Source organism: Salvelinus alpinus, chromosome 10 (assembly GCF_045679555.1).
Source record: "Salvelinus alpinus chromosome 10, SLU_Salpinus.1, whole genome shotgun sequence".
Classification (NCBI taxonomy): Eukaryota; Metazoa; Chordata; class Actinopteri; order Salmoniformes; family Salmonidae; genus Salvelinus; species Salvelinus alpinus.
The window spans coordinates 56,389,211-56,407,826 of NC_092095.1; the positions used below are offsets into that span (position 1 = coordinate 56,389,211).

General features: G+C 45.6%; 1 protein-coding gene across 1 annotated transcript; it reads right to left on the reverse strand.

Annotated features, from left to right (window-relative positions):
* Nucleotides 1-10,813: 10,813 nt before the first annotated feature.
* On the reverse strand, nucleotides 10,814-17,579 carry LOC139532335 (otolith matrix protein 1). The gene is made up of 10 exons (XM_071329802.1): nucleotides 17,144-17,579; nucleotides 16,816-16,952; nucleotides 16,493-16,595; nucleotides 16,330-16,408; nucleotides 14,412-14,518; nucleotides 14,106-14,280; nucleotides 12,657-12,724; nucleotides 12,310-12,494; nucleotides 11,935-12,094; nucleotides 10,814-11,838 (listed from the first exon to the last, which is right to left on the reverse strand). Exons 1-10 carry the CDS (start codon nucleotides 17,220-17,222, stop codon nucleotides 11,828-11,830), a joined length of 1,104 nt encoding a protein of 367 aa, XP_071185903.1. The 5' UTR covers nucleotides 17,223-17,579; the 3' UTR covers nucleotides 10,814-11,827.
* Between the last annotated feature and the right edge of the window lie 1,037 nt (nucleotides 17,580-18,616).

Genomic DNA, 18,616 nt, shown 5'->3' on the forward strand with positions numbered 1-18,616 from the left:
TCAGGCATTCCCTTGGCAGCAAGAGCCTCTCGGTGGATGCTGCAGAGTACCCAAGTGGCATCGGGAGCAACTGTTTGCACGCGTGTTACCACTCCACTATGTCTCCCTGTCATGGCTTTTGCGCCATCAGTAAAGATACCAACACATCTTGACCACCAAAGTCAATTTGATGTCACAAAGCTGTCCAGTACTTTAACAATATCCTCTCATGTTGTCCTGGTTTCCAGTGGTTTGTAGAAGAGGATGTCTTCCTTAATTTACGTAACGGACATATACCAGGAGCTGTGACAGGCCCGCCACGTCTGTTGACTCATCCAGCTGTAACGCATATAATTCACTGGCTTGTATGCGAAGCAGAAATTGTTTCAAAAACATCTCCTGCCATGTCACTGATGGGTCGTGAAACAGTGTTTTTTGATGAAGTCATTGTCTGTATATGTCACGCCCTGACCTTAGTTCCTTGTTTATGTCTCTATTTTGGTTTGGTCAGGGAGTGAGTTGAGTTGGGGTGGGCATTCTATGTTTTGTTCTATGTTTTGTATTTCTAGGTGTTTGGCCTGGTATGGTTCCCAATCAGAGGCAGCGGTCAATCGTTGTCTCTGATTGAGAACCATACTTAGGTAGCCTGTTCCCACCTGTGTTTGTGGGTAGTTGTTTCCTGTTGTGTGTCTGCACCAGCCAGAACTGTTTCGGTTGTTATTCTTTGTTATTTTTGTTATTTCAGTGTTCATTTAATAAATATGGACACGTACCACGCTGCACCTTGGTCCTCTCCTTCCAACAGCCGTTACAGTATAGTTTTTTGGGCCTTTCCCCCCAGAATTGTCCCAGTCATATCCACGGCAGCAGGAAGAATTAAGTCCTCCACATAGTATGGGGCTTGCCTGGCCTAGCCACGCAGTAGCTCACCTTATAAGACGCTTCTAGCCCCTTCTTATTAATGGTATCTGTTGCTTTTATACATTTCTTACTACTCGAAAGTCATCTTTATTCTCGCTCAAAAAACTCCTGTGGCTTATTTTTCAAATGGTCATGTTTAGTTTCTAAATTTCTGCGCAAGAGTGAAGGTTTCCCGTGAGAGAGTAGCGGTTAATGTGATTGGATGTTAATTATTTGACTAGGTTACCTCTATTTGACATTGTGTTGTTATTTCGCTGAACACTAGATGGTTTAACTTTATTTTTGGCAGTGAAACAAGGCTACTCAGGCGAGAAAAAATATAAATGTACTGTTTGAAAATGTGAATCACATTTTTATTTGGCGTACCTGCGAAGGCATTGCACGTACCCCTGAGGGTACCTCGTCTAGATGGTTTCTGCTAAGGATAATTGTATTGTCATTCATTTCAGAAACATTTATTCTAAGAATTGAATATAGAATTGATATGTAATTTCTCCTGTGTGCAGTTCCACTACTAGCGAATCAGATGGTAGCATTATAATGTATATATTCTATATAGAACCAGTGGCGATTTTAGCATGTAAATCTTGGTGGGGCAAAACAAATAATTGTGGGATGCATGCCAGCAAAGCCACTACACAACACAACACTAAACAATACATTAATTGCATTATAACGGTGACAAATAGTGCCCACAAACTGTTAGGGCCTACATAAAGCTGTCCCACCAGCAGAGTCCCACCAGCAGAGTCCCAACAGTAGAGTCCCAACACCTTACCACTGCTAAACCTGGCTATCAGCGGAGCCTTGTCTGGCAGTCAAACAGTTCATTCAGTCTCATTTACTGCCTTTAAAAAAAACATAGCTGATACTTGTTTAAACAAATGTTGTTTCTACTGACAATTGAGATGTACAAATTATGGCATAAGGTGACGACAAGCGGATAAGAGGCAATCCGTAATTTCGATTAAGACATTAATGAGCGAGCTAGGACAGACGTAGTCAATATAACTATTTGTTCAGCACTTTTGAATGTACAGCAACGGAATTCAGGACATGGACCGTTCTTACAGTGTTCTCCCTGTACACCAAGTCAGAACCGTAGGATAAATAAATGGGGCTATATAAACAGACAATGAAAGCTCTTAGAATATTCAATGATTACATTTCTCTTAAACAGGTTATAGGCTATTTGTGCACCACCAATTTATAACAGTAGGCGAAATTAGGAGGTGAAAATAGACCAAATTATTAGGGTGAGACACATTGAACGCCGTTTGGGTCTTTGCATGTCAAAAAGAATCACGTCATATAACACTATTTGACGCGTTAAATAAGCTTTTAATGTGACACATCAAATAACACAATTCTATTATAGAATGTTGAGTCTGCTGAATTTACACGTGCAAGCCAAGCACCACAACTACTAACGTTATGTGCTTACAATACCGCGTTGGTAAAAATAGACCAAATTATTAGGGTGAGGCACATGGGCTACTAACAGCTGACTACATAACATACACTTACTGTAGTATTACTTTCTTAGCTACATTATACATGACTCCCTTGCATATTACATAATTCGATGCAGCAGCATTCAATAAATGTTTGGACTCACCTTGTGAAGGTGGCACAGCGGTCCTTTGTGGGCAAATTTTGTCATCAAACTTTGTCATCAAAGTCTGGCATTCTCTGGATTTATGGTGGGAACTCAGAAAAGAAATACAGCCATTCCATTGAATAGCAGGCTAATGTTAGTGGTTTCTTTGCAAACGACTCTTTGTTGAATTTGCGATTTCCAACTTGTTGTGTAATCCTTATGCCGATGAGCACCGCTATGTTTTATCTATAATTTCTCTTCATTATTTATCTTCATACGACAAGGATTAAAAAGGATTTGCCAGTAGATTGTCGACTTGATGACAAGTGATGATGACTGCTAGCTAAGACTTTGAAAGTAAGTTGTTGACAGTCCAATCAAAGCTACTGTAGATATAACGTGATTTGATGTCATTCTATCTGTGGCCAATGACCTTGAGCCTTCTTGGATGGGCACTTCAAATATAACTCTATGGCAGAACCCAAGGGGCTAAAATTTTCAAGCTCTAACCTTAGAATTGGGGATGACGTACTGTCCCATGAGTGACAGAAAACTGAGCCAATCAGGCGCAATGCTCTGTATTTCCTGCTGGCTAGCCCCACCACCACAGAAAGCACTGAGCTAGGCTGAAACGCCTGCATTTTGGAAATGACTTACTCAAGAAAGCAAAAAAAGAGACCATGTTTGTATGTGGCTTTATTAACTCAGCGACTTTTTTTTTTACATTGTTTGCAAACTGATATGTGACAGGTATTAATGGCTAAATAAAAAGCAAAACAGGCAAGCCCCCCCCCCCCCAAATAAAGTGTGGTGCTCAGTGTGGTGCTCTCTATTTTCCCCAACTGCCCTGAATGACATGTGGCCACTGTATAGAACATAGATAAATAGATGAGGAAATAGTGAGACCAAAGGACAATAAATTGCTAGGTGGGATACATGCTTTAGGAGTGAAAAGGAGCGAGGAAGGGAGGGAGAGATGGAGGAAGAGGGCGGGAAGGGGACAAGGCGCAATACTGAGGGGTGCTGAGGCAGTGAAACAAGGGGTGCTGAGGCAGTGAAACAAGGGGTACTGAGGCAGTGAAACAAGGGGTGCTGAGGCAGTGAAACAAGGGGTGCTGAGGCAGTGAAACAAGGGGTGCTGAGGCAGTGAAACAAGGGGTGCTGAGGCAGTGAAACAAGGGGTGCTGAGGCAGTGAAACAAGGGGTGCTGAGGCAGTGAAACAAGGGGTGCTGAGGCAGTGAAACAAGGGGTACTGAGGCAGTGAAACAAGGGGTGCTGAGGCAGTGAAACAAGGGGTGCTGAGGCAGTGAAACAAGGGGTGCTGAGGCAGTGAAACAAGGGGTGCTGAGGCAGTGAAACAAGGGGTGCTGAGGCAGTGAAACAAGGGGTGCTGAGGCAGTGAAACAAGGGGTGCTGAGGCAGTGAAACAAGGGGTGCATATCACTGATGTCAGATACAATTTCTTTGACCTGATTTGCTAGTTTGTTTTAGTTTAACTCTGTGAAAATATGTATATTTTGTTTTATATTACGTTATTATAGTTTAATTTTTAGACAGTGGGAGGCTAGGAGACATTTGTGTTGTATCGTATTTTCTTTCATGCCACTTCATGCCACTGGGGGCAGTAATAGATAAGGTGATGAATCAGGTTATTGGTTAGGTCAGGTTTCAATTATAAAGTCAATCTTTGTGTGACTTGGATTTAAAAGGAATAACGCTGTGACAGGTGCAAAAAATATGGGGGAGGAAAACTCTATCCAATGTTTTTTAACTTTAGCAGTACAAGGAAGAAGAATCAAGTTAGCAACCTAGCCAATGTTTCCCCTGTCCACTTATCTCTCTTGGACAGATTCGTAGGATAACCAGCAGCAGTAGTTCCGGTGTTTAGGTTTTTCGTCACTGATTATTTAGACAGATAATGGATTGGCAGGTGTCTTTAAAATTTCAGAAGGGGAGGGGACATTCTGCCTATAGACGTGCCTGTAACATGCAAAGATAGAGGGTGGAGGTCCTCGTTCCAGTTCCACTCCTCGTTCTAGCATCTATTCATCGCTTCTCTTAATATGTATGGACCCAGTACTTAATTGAGTAGCTGACTGTCACGTTCTGACCTTAGTTCCTTTTTTATGTCTTTATTTTGGTTTGGTCAGGGCGTGAGTTGGGGTGGGCATTCTATGTTCTATTTTCTATGTTTTGTTCTATGTGTTGTTCTTTCTGTGTTTGGCCTAGTATGGTTCCCAATCAGAGGCAGCTGTCAATCGTTGTCTCTGATTGAGAATCATACTTAGCCTGTTCCCACCTGTGTTTGTGGGTAGTTGTTTCCTGTGTTTGTTTCACCATTCAGAACTGTTTCGATTTTTGTTGTCATTCACGTTGTTATTTTTGTCTTTTTGTCGTGTTCTGTTATATTAAAGTAACATGGACACTTACCACGCTGCATATTGGTTCGATCCTTCATATTCCTCATCAGAAGAGGAGACAATCGTTACACTGACCAATCACGCAAGGCTTTAGTTCTGAGTTAACTGAGACTAGGGAAGCATTTAGCTGGCTGATTCAGTAAACCCCCTAAAACCCCCATTAAAACCCCCAAGTCTCGAGAGAAAAAAATGTAACGGAACATAATTCATTATGGTTTTTATTTTATTTTAGTTCGTTTTGGAGTCAAAGATAATATTTTCAGTATAGTTTTAGTTTTTCAAACGGGTTTGTTAATGATTTTATTTAATTTTACGAAATATTTTTTTATTATTAAGTTTTTGTTTTAGTTTACTATAATAACCTTGACACACACACACACACACTGACACAACGCCTTTGTTCAGAGGAATTAATTCAGGGTTCAAGGGTTCAAATGATAACAGATAACACACTGTCCTGCTCTTTCTTCCTTTCTATCTATATTCTATCTTTTTCCACCCCTCTCTCCCCCCATCTGTGTTTTATCAGTAACCTTGGCCGTAGAGCCACCAGGTATATTAAAACATTTATAGCCAGCAGCCTGGGAGAGTCCTGAGGGGCTAGTAGAGGTTTATAGGCCTAAAGCAGTCCACACAGACACACACACGCGCACACACAGACACACAAACAGACACACACACACACACACACACACACACACACACACACACACACACACACACACACACACACACACACACACACACACACACACACACACACACACACACACACACACACACACACACACACACACACACACACACACGCATACTGTACCAGCATACGGGCATGAGCACTTGGACACAACAAGGGCCCTCCTCTCACCTCCTCCCTCCTCCCTCTTTCACCTTAACCCTCCCTCCTCTCTCTCTGCACCTCTCTCTCCCTCTCTCTCTCTCTTTCTGAAAAGGTTATAGTAGCTCCATGAATAAGCTGTAGATTTATTAACCTGCCAACTCCCAGCAATCACTGTGGCCGGGCACACACACACACAGACACACTCACAAACACTATGGTAATGAAACCAAAACGACACTGTGATAGTATGGGGGCCCTATACAACAGCTGAAGGTTATTGATGAGGTACCGGCTGGTAAAACACACACAGACACATAGTTGGTGAACACTATGATAATGATAATAGTTTGTCCTGTGAATATTGACAAAACTAGACATACTCACACACTCAGCTCTCCTCACTCCATCTCTCTCCTTTTTCTCACACCTAAAAACTCAGTGGCAGGGAGCCTCCTCACCCCTTCTCCACCTCCCCCTCCCGTGTGTGTACTCCCCCTTCACCCCTCCTCCTCTTCACCCCTCTCCCCTCCTCTTCTCCCTCCCTCCTCTGCTCCTCACCCCTCTCCTCTTCTCCTCACCCCTGTCTACCCACCCCTCCTCCTCTTCACCCCTCTCCTCTTCTCCTCACCCCTCTCCTCTTCACCCCTCTCCTCTTCTCCTCCCCCAGCCTACCCACCCTCCTCCACTTCACCCTCATTCTCTTCGCCCCTCCCCTCTCCTCTTTTCCTCACCCCCCTCCTCTTCTCCCTCCCTCCTCTGCTCCTCACCCCTCTCCTCTTCTCCTCACCCCTGTCTACCCACCCCTCCTCCTCTTCACCCCTCTCCTCTTCTCCTCACCCCTCCTCCTCTTCACCCCTCTCCCCTCCTCTTCTCCCTCCCTCCTCTGCTCCTCACCCCTCTCCTCTTCTCCTCACCCCTGTCTACCCACCCCTCCTCCTCTTCACCCCTCTCCTCTTCTCCTCACCCCTCTCCTCTTCACCCCTCTCCTCTTCTCCTCCCCCAGCCTACCCACCCTCCTCCACTTCACCCTCATTCTCTTCGCCCCTCCCCTCTCCTCTTTTCCTCACCCCTCTCCTCTTCTCCTCACCCCTCCTCCTCTTCACCCCTCTCCTCTTCTCCTCCCCCAGCCTACCCACCCTCCTCCACTTAACCACCCTCCTCTTCGCCCCTCCATTCTCCTCACCCCTCTCCTCTTCTCCTCACCCCTCCTCCTCTTCACCCCTCTCCTCTTCTCCTCCCCCAGCCTACCCACCCTCCTTCACTTAACCACCCTCCTCTTCGCCCCTCCATTCTCCTCACCCCTCTCCGCTTCTCCTCACCCCTCTCATCTTCACCCTCTCCTCTTCACCCCTCTCTTCTTCTCCTCCCCCAGCCTACCAACCCTCCTCCACTTAACCACCCTCCTCTTCGCCCCTCCATTCTCCTCACCCCTCTCCTCTTCTCCTCCCCCAGCCTACCCACCCTCCTTCACTTAACCACCCTCCTCTTCGCCCCTCCATTCTCCTCACCCCTCTCCTCTTCTCCTCACCCCTCTCATCTTCACCCTCTCCTCTTCACCCCTCTCTTCTTCTCCTCCCCCAGCCTACCCACCCTCCTCCTCTCCTCTCCTCCTCCGCCTCCCTGTATGTGTATTCAGTTCTCCTCTCCTGATTCAGAGGTATTGGGTAAAATGCGGAAGACACATTTCAGTTGAATGTATTCAGTTGTACAACTGACTAGGTATCCCCCTTTCCCTTCCCTTTCCTTCCCCTTCCTCCTCTCCCCCTCCCAGTGTGTGTACCCTGTCCCAGAGGTGTTGGTTCATAGTGAGGTCAATTGCCAGTCAAACCATCTGGATTAATATTTCACCAGAATATTTAATCACATCCATATCTTCCCTGTGTCACACTCTCTTCTAATTACCCCTCTCTCTCTCTCTCTCTCTCTCTCTCTCTCTCTCTCTCTCTCTCTCTTTCACTTCCTCCTTGTCCCTCTATCTTTTCCCCCTCTTTTCCATTGTCATCTCTCCTTTGTCACCTTGTGGATCGTACACTCTCTCATGGTTGTTCTCTATCAAAGCTTCCAAGTAGTGCGGCGGTCTAAGGCACTGCATCTCAGCGCTAGAGGCGTCAATACAGACCCTGGTTTGATTCCAGGCTGTATCACAACTGGCCGTGATTGGGAGTCCCATAGGGCGACGCACAATTGTCCCAGCGTCGTCCGGGTTAGGGTTTGGCAAGGGTAGGCCGTCATTGTAAATAAGAATTGGTTCTTAATTGACTTGCCTAGTTAAATAAAGGTTAAATAAATAAAATAAAACATGCAACATGTCGACAGATTGTCCCCAAACTAATTTGGAACAAAAAAAATAATTTGAATTAAAATCTAACTTAAATAGTATACAGAGTTTAATTGAATAATTAAAAAAAAACTAGTTTAATAGATTTGATAAGTAGACATAACTATCATAGTATTTATAAGGAAACTTCCTGTTGATTATCTGGTTTGATACAGTATATAGCGTGAATTAATGAACCCCAGTGGTCTGCTTCCTGTTTGTCAAAACCAAAGCACCTCTCTACCAATACCTTCTGATGTCTTCCATCTGATCTCCTTCAGTAGGTTACGCACGCACGCGCACACACACACACACCTCGGCAGAGTGCATATGATGCTTTTCAGTAGTAGTCTCAGTCAGTGAACTCTGGCTGACCTGACTGATAACTGGTTTCACCCAGCTTCGACCTTACACACTCTAGTCTCACCATCACACCCCTGTAGAGTAAGACACACAGAGGCAGGCACACACACACACACACACACACACACACACACACACACACACACACACACACACACACACACACACACACACACACACACACACACACACACACACACACACACACACACACACACACACACACACACACACACACACACACACACACACACACACACACACACACACACACACACACACACACACACACACTCATACACACTTTGCACGCTGTCGTGATCTCCAGTCCAGTTAACTGGTGTCGGGAGTTGCATCACACTAGACAGTATTCATCTCTTTTTAATCACAGACGGAGACTGTGAAAGAGAAGAGATGAGAGGCTAGATGGTACAGATCTAAGCAGCCATAAAGCCAGTTAGCTTAGATGTCTTGTCAGTATGAAGGAATGTGTCTTTAGAAATGAGGATGAAACACCTCAAATGTCTCTCTCTCTCTCTGCCATGTTTTATAGAAGATATATTGAAGGAGGGTTTAACAAAGAGACTAAAAGAGAAGGACGAGGGTTGACATAGGGGAGGGGAAGGGAGGGGGAAGTACTGTAGGGTGTGTGTGTGTGTGTGTGTGTGTGTGTGTGTGTGTGTGTGTGTGTGTGTGTGTGTGTGTGTGTGTGTGTGTGTGTGTGTGTGTGTGTGTGTGTGTGTGTGTGTGTGTGTGTGTGTGTAATGGCTGTATGTGTAATGGCTGTGTGTGTTGTCAGGGCGATAAGACACTCTCCGTTAACAGCTCTGATTTTCTCTACATTTCCAGTGAATATGTTTAATTAATAATGAAAAGCTCGATCTCCAAACCGCACACATGAACACACACACACATGTGCACCACACACAAACACACACACACACATAAACAGGGAAAGAGGGAGACAAAGGGAAAGACAGGAAGGTTAAGAGGGAGAGGAAAAGAAGGGAGGAAGGAAGTGGTTGAGAAACGGAAGAATAGAGGGATAAATAGAAAGAAAGGCCATTAGAAATAGGTGGAAAACAAGTGAAGGGGGGTGACAGGAATGGAGAGATTAAAAGAAGGCAGGAAAAGAGAAATGGAGGGATGGAGGGAAAGACAGATAAAGGTTAAGAAGGATTTCTGTAATAAATGTTCCTTATTCTCTCCATCCATGTCTTAATAGTGGCCTTATCACTTCGTGACGTAACCTAGGTTACCAAACAGTGTAGTTTGACAGCAGGATACAACTATCTCTTGGCACACACACACACACACACACACACACACACACACACACACACAGTCCCCGGGTTCCGTCCCCGGGTTCCGGTTAATGCAGCGCCAGTGTGATTGCTGGGTGAGAAATGCAACGACACTATCATTCCCAGGTTCTGTGTGTGTATTCTGTTATCATTCCCAAACTCATCATACCCAGGTAATTTCCGGCTCTAGCTCCTGCATCGGTGCTTAACTTAACACATACAATCATGCGTACACACACACACACATGCGCACGCCACACACACACACACACACACACACACACACACACACACACACACACACACACACACACACACACACACACACACACACACACACACACACACACACACACACACACAGGTGTTTAGTAATAGCCCTAGGGTGCCATCTAGTGTCTAAACTGTGTGTGTGTGACGGGGGGAAATACATCTCATGTCTAATCTGACTCATATTCTCACTGTGAGCTGTGGAGGAGAGGGGGAAGGAGATATACAGAGAGAGAAAGAGAATGTGACTTAGGGGTAAATGAACAGGGAAGGGGGAGAGAGGTGGGGGTATGATAAAGGGAAGGGTGGGGAGAAAGAGAGAGAGAGGGAGGTTATGAAAAAGGGAACAGTGGGAAGAAGGAGGGAGAGAGATTTTAGGGTCTACTGCACTAAAAGCATATGGAAACACGGTGCCAAACTCATTACCCACACACACTGTACACACTTCCCTTGACTAAGCAGAACTGACCCTTCAATACAGCCAACCACTTACCGCAGTGTGTGCGCGCGAGCATGTGCGTGTGTGTGTGCGCGGGTTATCAGTAGTGTAAAGGATGGGTGGTAATTGAATAATGACAGTACAGATCCTGATGGATCACCTGTCACTACTCCGTCCTCCATCCCTCCATCCTTGTCAACCTCTCCTTTCAATCCCTCCATCCACAGCTTCAAGTCAAATCAGCTCTAATTTGAGCCGTCAGCAGTGTAAGTAGGCTAAAGGCCCAGGTGTGTGTGTTACCCCCCTATAACAGCGCCTAGAATCCCCTTCTTCCAAAGCAACGACGCCTTTGCCAACATTTTGTCATCATTTCTTTAATATATTTAAAGAGGTTGCAGAACTACAAATACAGCAGGTGAAAAGTATTTACACACAGGTCTCTTTAGAACAATTTAAATCCTGAAGACAGACAGAAAATACTGTAGTGTCACAGCACCAATATACCTCTGTAGAATTAGTTACTTTACAGGTACAACATTAACAAAATATAGAGGTCAAAAGGAACTGTTTTGATAGAGAGAACATTCTCCAGAAGAAATGATAGGAAAAAAATTGTAATTCCTGTTTATTCAATGGTGGCAATGATTTACAGTACAAACATAATTTCAGTGGCTTCAAACATCTTATCACATGAATTATCACCAATATTTCAGCACCTTCAAGGTCAATCAAAACGCTCTGGATACATGGTTTAATGCAGTGTGAGTCAGCATTTGTTTGAATTGCTGTGTATAGAGTATCATGGATTACTGCTCTGGGTAGAAGTTCCTATTTTAGCACAGATCTAGGATCAGCTTACCTTCCCAAAATGGAACATTAACCACCAAAACATTAACCTGACCTTAGATCAGTGTCTGGTGGCGATTTATAGCTGTAATCCCCTCTCTGTCAGGTGTAGAGTGACTGTGTGACTAGCATGGTGGTCTGCTATACCAACCGTGGGAACGCAGTGAACCAAGGGTACACACACACACACACACACACACACACACACACACACACACACACACACACACACACACACACACACACACACACACACACACACACACACACACACACACACACACACACACACACACACACACACACACACACAGTGATTCAGTGAGTTAATGACATTGATATTTTTTATAGGAGGTAAAGTGACTACTGGAACTGTGTGGGAGCAAAGAAACACTCCGGATATCTACCATATCATCACACGGAGGGAGGGAGGGAGGGAGGGAGGGAGGGAGGATAAGATATGGAGGGAGGGAAAGAAAGAGGTGGAGAGATGGAGAGGATGCTGGTTCATTTCTTTCTAGAAGGATCAGCACAAACCTGTGGGAAGAAACACAAGACATGAGAGAATGAAACCACACTGTCTCTCTTTCACTCTCTCCTCACTCTCTCTTCACTCTCTCTCCACTCTCTTACTTTCACACTCGAAGGCCTGCAGGACAGTGGTGTATGTAGGACCCAACCAGGAAGTGTAACTACCCACAACCCTGAGCAGGTGGTGGGTGGAGTCAGAAAACAGGAGATCTGATTGGGTGTAGCCCACTGAGCTGAACATGGTGGTGTTCCCAAACACATTCTATAGAGAGAGAAGAGAGGGGGTGACATGTCAAACATTTCAAATGCTCACATACATACATACGCAGGCACACACACACACACACACACACACACACACACACACACACACACACACACACACACACACACACACACACACACACACACACACACACACACACACACACACACACACACACACACACACACACACACACACACACACACACACACCTGTAGGCGTTCCAGGTATTTCCAGACTCTACACTTGTCCTCTAGTCGTACCACCACAGCGTTAGCTGGCACCACAGCCAGGTGACACGTCTCATGGTCAAACAGCCCGGCCTCGCTGCCATCCGGGCACAGCAGCTTTAGGTCCTCCAGTTCCAGGTCCATGGCCCATGATTCCATATTGTTGCCTAGGGTAGAGTAGAAGAATTGGTGAAGTGATGTGGAGGAGGCTGATCAGAAAAACTATGAAATACTGACACCTAGTGTCTCGAGCGAGAAATGCTGAAGTTTGCTAAGAGAGGAGACATTCTGAATGTTGGTCTTTGGTTAGATTTAGATCAGACTCTCACCATCCAAGTTGTCAAAAATGGTGGTGTGTTTGACAAATGCCACATCGCCCAAATTCTCAGCCACACACCTGGAAGAAAGACTCAAGTCAAACACAGCTAGTTAAATAAGACATTGTTTCTCAAACCAGTCCTCTGGGATCCATAGCAATTCTACCCGATTCAACTAATCAAGGGCTTGGTGATTCGTTGACTAGTTAAATTTGTAGACTGGTGTTGGAATATATCAAATATGTGGGATGGTTAGGGGTCCCCATGGATTGGTTAGAGAAACGTTCAAGTAGGAGAAACAGCTCCTCTCCTCCTCTCCTCTCCTCCCAACCTCAGTGCCCCAGCCTCTCCCTCTCCTCTCCTCCCTACCTCAGTGCCCCGGACCTTTCCTCCTCTCCTCCCTACCTCAGTGCCCCAGCCTCTCCTCCTCTCCTCTCCTCCCTACCTCAGTGCCCCAGCCTCTCCTCCTCTCCTCTCCTCCCTACCTCAGTGTCCCAGCCTCTCCCTCTCTCCTCTCCTCCCTACCTCAGTGCCCGAGCCTCTCCCCCTCTCCTCTCCTCCCTACCTCAGTGCCCGAGCCTCTCCCCCTCTCCTCTCCTCCCTACCTCAGTGCCCCGGACCTCTCCTCCTCTCCTCCCTACCTCAGTGCCCCAGCCTCTCCTCCTCTCCTCTCCTCCCTACCTCAGTGCCCCAGCCTCTCCCTCTCTCCTCTCCTCCCTACCTCAGTGCCCCGGACCTCTCCTCCTCTCCTCCCTACCTCAGTGCCCCAGCCTCTCCTCCTCTCCTCTCCTCCCTACCTCAGTGCCCCGGACCTCTCCTCCTCTCCTCCCTACCTCAGTGTCCCAGCCTCTCCCTCTCTCCTCTCCTCCCTACCTCAGTGCCCCAGCCTCTCCTCCTCTCCTCCCTACCTCAGTGCCCCAGCCTCTCCTCCTCTCCTCCCTACCTCAGTGCCCCAGCCTCTCCTCCTCTCCTCCCTACCTCAGTGCCCCAGCCTCTCCTCCTCTCCTCCCTACCTCAGTGTCCCAGCCTCTCCCTCTCTCCTCTCCTCCCTACCTCAGTGCCCCAGCCTCTCCTCCTCTCCTCCCTACCTCAGTGCCCCAGCCTCTCCTCCCTACCTCAGTGTCCCAGCCTCTCCCTCTCCCTTTGCTCCCTACCTCAGTGTCCCAGCCTCTCCTCCTCTCCTCCCTACCTCAGTGTCCCAGCCTCTCCCTCTCCCTCCTCTCCTCCCTACCTCAGTGTCCCAGCCTCTCCCTCTCCTCCTCTCCTCCCTACCTCAGTGCCCCAGCCTCTCCTCCTCTCCTCCCTACCTCAGTGTCCCAGCCTCTCCCTCTCCCTCTCCTCCCTACCTCAGTGTCCCAGCCTCTCCCTCTCTCCTCTCCTTCCTACCTCAGTGTCCCAGCCTCTCCCTCTCTCCTCTCCTCCCTACCTCAGTGCCCCAGCCTCTCCTCCTCTCCTCCCTACCTCAGTGCTCCAGCCTCTCCATAGTGTCTCTCTCGGTGGTTGTTAACACATATATGTCTCTCGTTGTCGTCTCCTATGCAGGCTTCACACAGGTTCTTAGGGTTGTTTCCTCTGGGGTCGTGTTCTCTGTCCTTTACTCCTGGTACACAGCTGTAGCCAAAGAAGTCCCCCACCGCTGGAGGGACACACAATAACACCAGCAATACACACAGAGTCAGGGCCACACACACCACACACACACACACACACACACACACACACACACACACACAGAGTCAGGGTCAGACACACACACACAGGTCTCACCTTTAGGAAAGTTGCATTGTTCATCGACACTGATCTGTGAGGTGTTGACCAGGAAGCCAATAGGAACAGTCCAGCCCACCGTGGTACGGATCCCTGGGTGACAGGAGCTACAATATCCAATCAATCAATGAGTCAATCATTCAAATCGCAAAGTTGGTGTGGAAGAGGCAAGTTTTTTTTCCGCTGTCTATAAAGACAAGCCACCTGGTACCGACAACCTGGATGGTAAATTGCTGAAGCTGGATTCTTCTTTTCCTCATCTTCAATTTATGCCTAGAAGACAGTGTGTGCCCTCAGGCCTGGAGGAAGGAAAAGGTCATTCCGCTACCCAAGAATAGCAACCCTTTAATGGTTCAAACAGCCGACCAATCAGCCTGTTACCGGTGCTTAGCAAACTTTTCGAAACAATCGTGTTTGATCAAATACAATGTTATTTTACAGAAAACTACCGTTCAAAAGTTTGGGGTCACTTAGAAATGTCCCTGTTTTTTGTCCATTAAAATAACGTCAAATTGATCAGAAATACAGTGTAGACATTGTTAATGCTATAAATGACTATTGTAGCTGGAAACGGCTGATTTTAAATGGAATATGATTTTAATTTTTTAATTTTTAATTTAACCTTTATTTAACTAGGCAAGTCAGTTAAGAACAAATTCTTATTTACACCAACGTCAACAGAAGAGGCGACTCCGGGATGCTGGCCTTAGGCAGAGTGGCAAAGAAAAAGTTGTTTCTCAGACTGGCCAATAAAAAGAAAATACACTAGACATTGGAACTCTGCTTAGAAGGCCAGATCTCTCTTCACAGTCCCCAGCTCCAGAACAGAGGCTGGGAAACACACAGTATTAAATAGAGCCATGATTACATGGAACTCTGCCACCCCAGGTAACTCAAGCTAGAAATAAAACCAGTTAAAAAAATAAGACACCTTACGGCACGACAGGGACTGTGAAGAGACACAGAAATGTTTCTATATTACATCTTGTATTATGTATTGTATTACGTATTGTATTATGTGTTGTATTATGTATGGCATATTGTATTATGTATTATGTGTTGTATTATGTATGGCATATTATATTATATATTATGTGTTGTATTATGTATGGCATATTATATTATATATTATGTGTTGTATTATGTATGGCATATTATATTATATATTATGTGTTGTATTATGTATGGCATATTATATTATATATTATGTGTTGTATTATGTATGGCATATTATATTATATATTATGTGTTGTATTATATATGGCACATTATATTATATATTAGGTGTTGTATTAAGTATTGTATTATGTATTATATTATGTATTGTATTATGTATTTTATTTATTTTTACCTTTATTTAACTAGGCAAGTCAGTTAAGAACAAATTCTTATTTTCAATGACGGCCTAGGAACAGTGGGTTAAATGCCTTGTTCAGGGGCAGAAAAACAGATTTTTTACCTTGTCAGCTCGGGGATTTGATCTTGCAACCTTTCGGTTACGCTCTAACCACTAGGCTACCTGCCGCCCCGTATTGTATTATGTATTGTAATATGCATTGTATTATGCATTGTGTTTTGTATTGTGTTTTGTATTGTATTTTGTAGTATGCATTAAGTGTTGCATTAAGTGTTGCATTAAGTGTTTCGTTGTGTGTTGTGTTAGGTATTGCATTATGTATTGTATTAAGTATTGTATTATGTATTTTATAATGTATTATGTGTTGTATTAAGTATTGTATTAAGTATTGTATTATGTATTGTAGTGTTATGTATACTATGTCTTTTATTTGTTGTGTTGCGTTTCCTGTTTGGACCCCAGGAAGAGCAGCCACTGCCTTGGCAGCAGCTAAATACGGATCCTAATAAAATAAAATAAAAATCTAACAAACAATCAATCAATCCGTCTATCTGTTCTCACCTGCGTTCATGCATCTCCAACAGGGACAGGTCACTGGAGGAGCGACGAGCCATAGCTACAACATAGTAGCTGATACCATCTGAGAGAGCAGACAGGATAAGGTAAGACAGATTCAAGTTTTACACACTGTTTCCTTCTCCCTCTCTCCCCCCTCCTCACTCACCCACTCCGTTGTAAGACTCTCCAGCAGCCAGTTCTAGTCCATAGCACCAGCCAGCTGTGTAGATGTCATCAGCAAACATGGCTGCTGCATCAGCTGTACCATTCTGAACAGACATAGGTCATATTACTGATTAAAGAAGCAATAAAATAATTGTTGCACAATTCAACTACACTTTCTCTACAGGTTGTTTAAGGTTGCACAACTCTGGTAACTTTCCAGAAATCCTGGTTGGAGGGTTCCCAGATTTCCTGCTTATTCTCTTGTAATTCCATGGAATCCTCCAACCAGGATTTCTGCAGCCGTAAGGCTGTTTTGCCACTCACCTTGATCTTCTCCATACAGTCTGTGGGACTCTGGCCACGGACGCACAGCAGCGTTCCTCTGATATTCCGAGCTGTAGCACTCCCAGCCAGATCCAGACATTTCTGCTCCTCTGCCTCCGACACTACACACCAGGAGACTGGGAAAGACAAGGAATGTTGAACTGTTTTCAACTTTATTCCCACTGGAGAAAAGCAGGTACAAGCATTGTACCTTCGCACCTGTTGCAAATGCTACAGAAATTCTCAATAGCTTTCGCATTATGATGAGGTTCATCGTAACCAAGGTGAAAACACAGAACACATCTAACCAAAAGACTCCCAGACTTACTTGAGGTTTTCTGAGTGGAGAACGAGATGAATGAGAAGAGGAGAAGAGTCACTGCCAGCCTTCTGTCCAGATGATCCATGTCGACTGACAAAATCAGAGAAATCTTCTCTCTCTCAAACACACACTGTGAAGACGAAATCTCCTCTCACACACGAGACACACTCCAACTGAATGCTACAGTGGAGAAACCAGTAACCTGATGTTTTATGGGGAAAAAATGCTTTCACATCGACCCCCTCTTATACCCTTGTCCTCAGGAACCCTCAAGCGGAGAGAGGGACGGGGGAAGGGGGGAGGGGGTCAGGTAAGAAGAAAACATTTCATTATTCTCCTCCATTCCAAAAATTCTAACCCCTGGTAGATAATCTCCTGATAATTGAAAGAGAAACGTTAGACAGCTATCCCCTTAGCTTTAGAAAGTGAGAGGAGGATAGAGAGATGTAGAGAAGGGGAGTTGACGGAGAGAGAGAGAGAGAGAGAGAGAGAGAGAGAGAGAGAGAGAGAGAGAGGAGGAAGAAGAGAAGGTGAAGAGATGGAGGAAGGAGGAGAGGTAGAGGAAGGAATGGGAGTTGATGGAGATGGTGAGGGAAAAGAGAGAGAGGAGGGAGAGGAAAGGGAGAGTAATCGAGGAGGGGATAGGGGGGAAGGGGAGGCAGGTTGGCTACTTGGCTTGGCGTACCTACTCCAGTACACCTGGCATAGCCCAGAAAACTCTCTAATTAAAAGAGTGATGCAGACAGAGTGTCTCTGTGTGGAAGTCTGGTGGGAGGCTTTGCCAGGGAGAGTGGATACTCCCTCGGTCTCGCTCCGCCTGGGCTGAGATTAAAGATGTAGCCTACCTGCCATAACAGGCTGTGTATTGTTCAGGTGTACAGTAGCCAGTCAAGGAAAACGTATTGGCTATCTGATACCTCTACCCCTCTCTCTGGGTCTCAGCTCACAAGCAGGCAGGTACACATACACGCACAGACACACGTACATAATGTCTAGCTCTACCTTGACTTAAGAGATTTAAAATCTTGGAATAGGCAAAAAAAACTGGTAAAACCAGTGGAAACAACAGTACCATAAAATGATGTGTTTGTTACCCAAACTGCTTTAACTATTGCATCCAGGGGTGCAACTTTCACTGAGGACGGGGGGAACATGTCCCCCCCCCACAGTCTGAAATTGCATTTTTGTCCCCCAAAGTTTTATCATTGGAATGTGATACAAAACAAGGCAACGGTGTGCTTTAGGACCATGCGGACGCCTCAGAGCGGTCGGGTAGGCTGTTTGGAGTGTTTATCCGACTGAAAAAAATGGCATTAAAAAAAAGTTACATCAGAGGCCATGTAGCTGAAGTAGTAGACTCCTCTCCCCGGTGCTGTGAAGGCACCTGAAGCACAGGGCAAGAAGAAAGGGAACAACCTTTAAAATTGTGGCCACAAGATCTTTTGGTTACAGCTAGTGGGGATGAGCTAAGATGAGGAA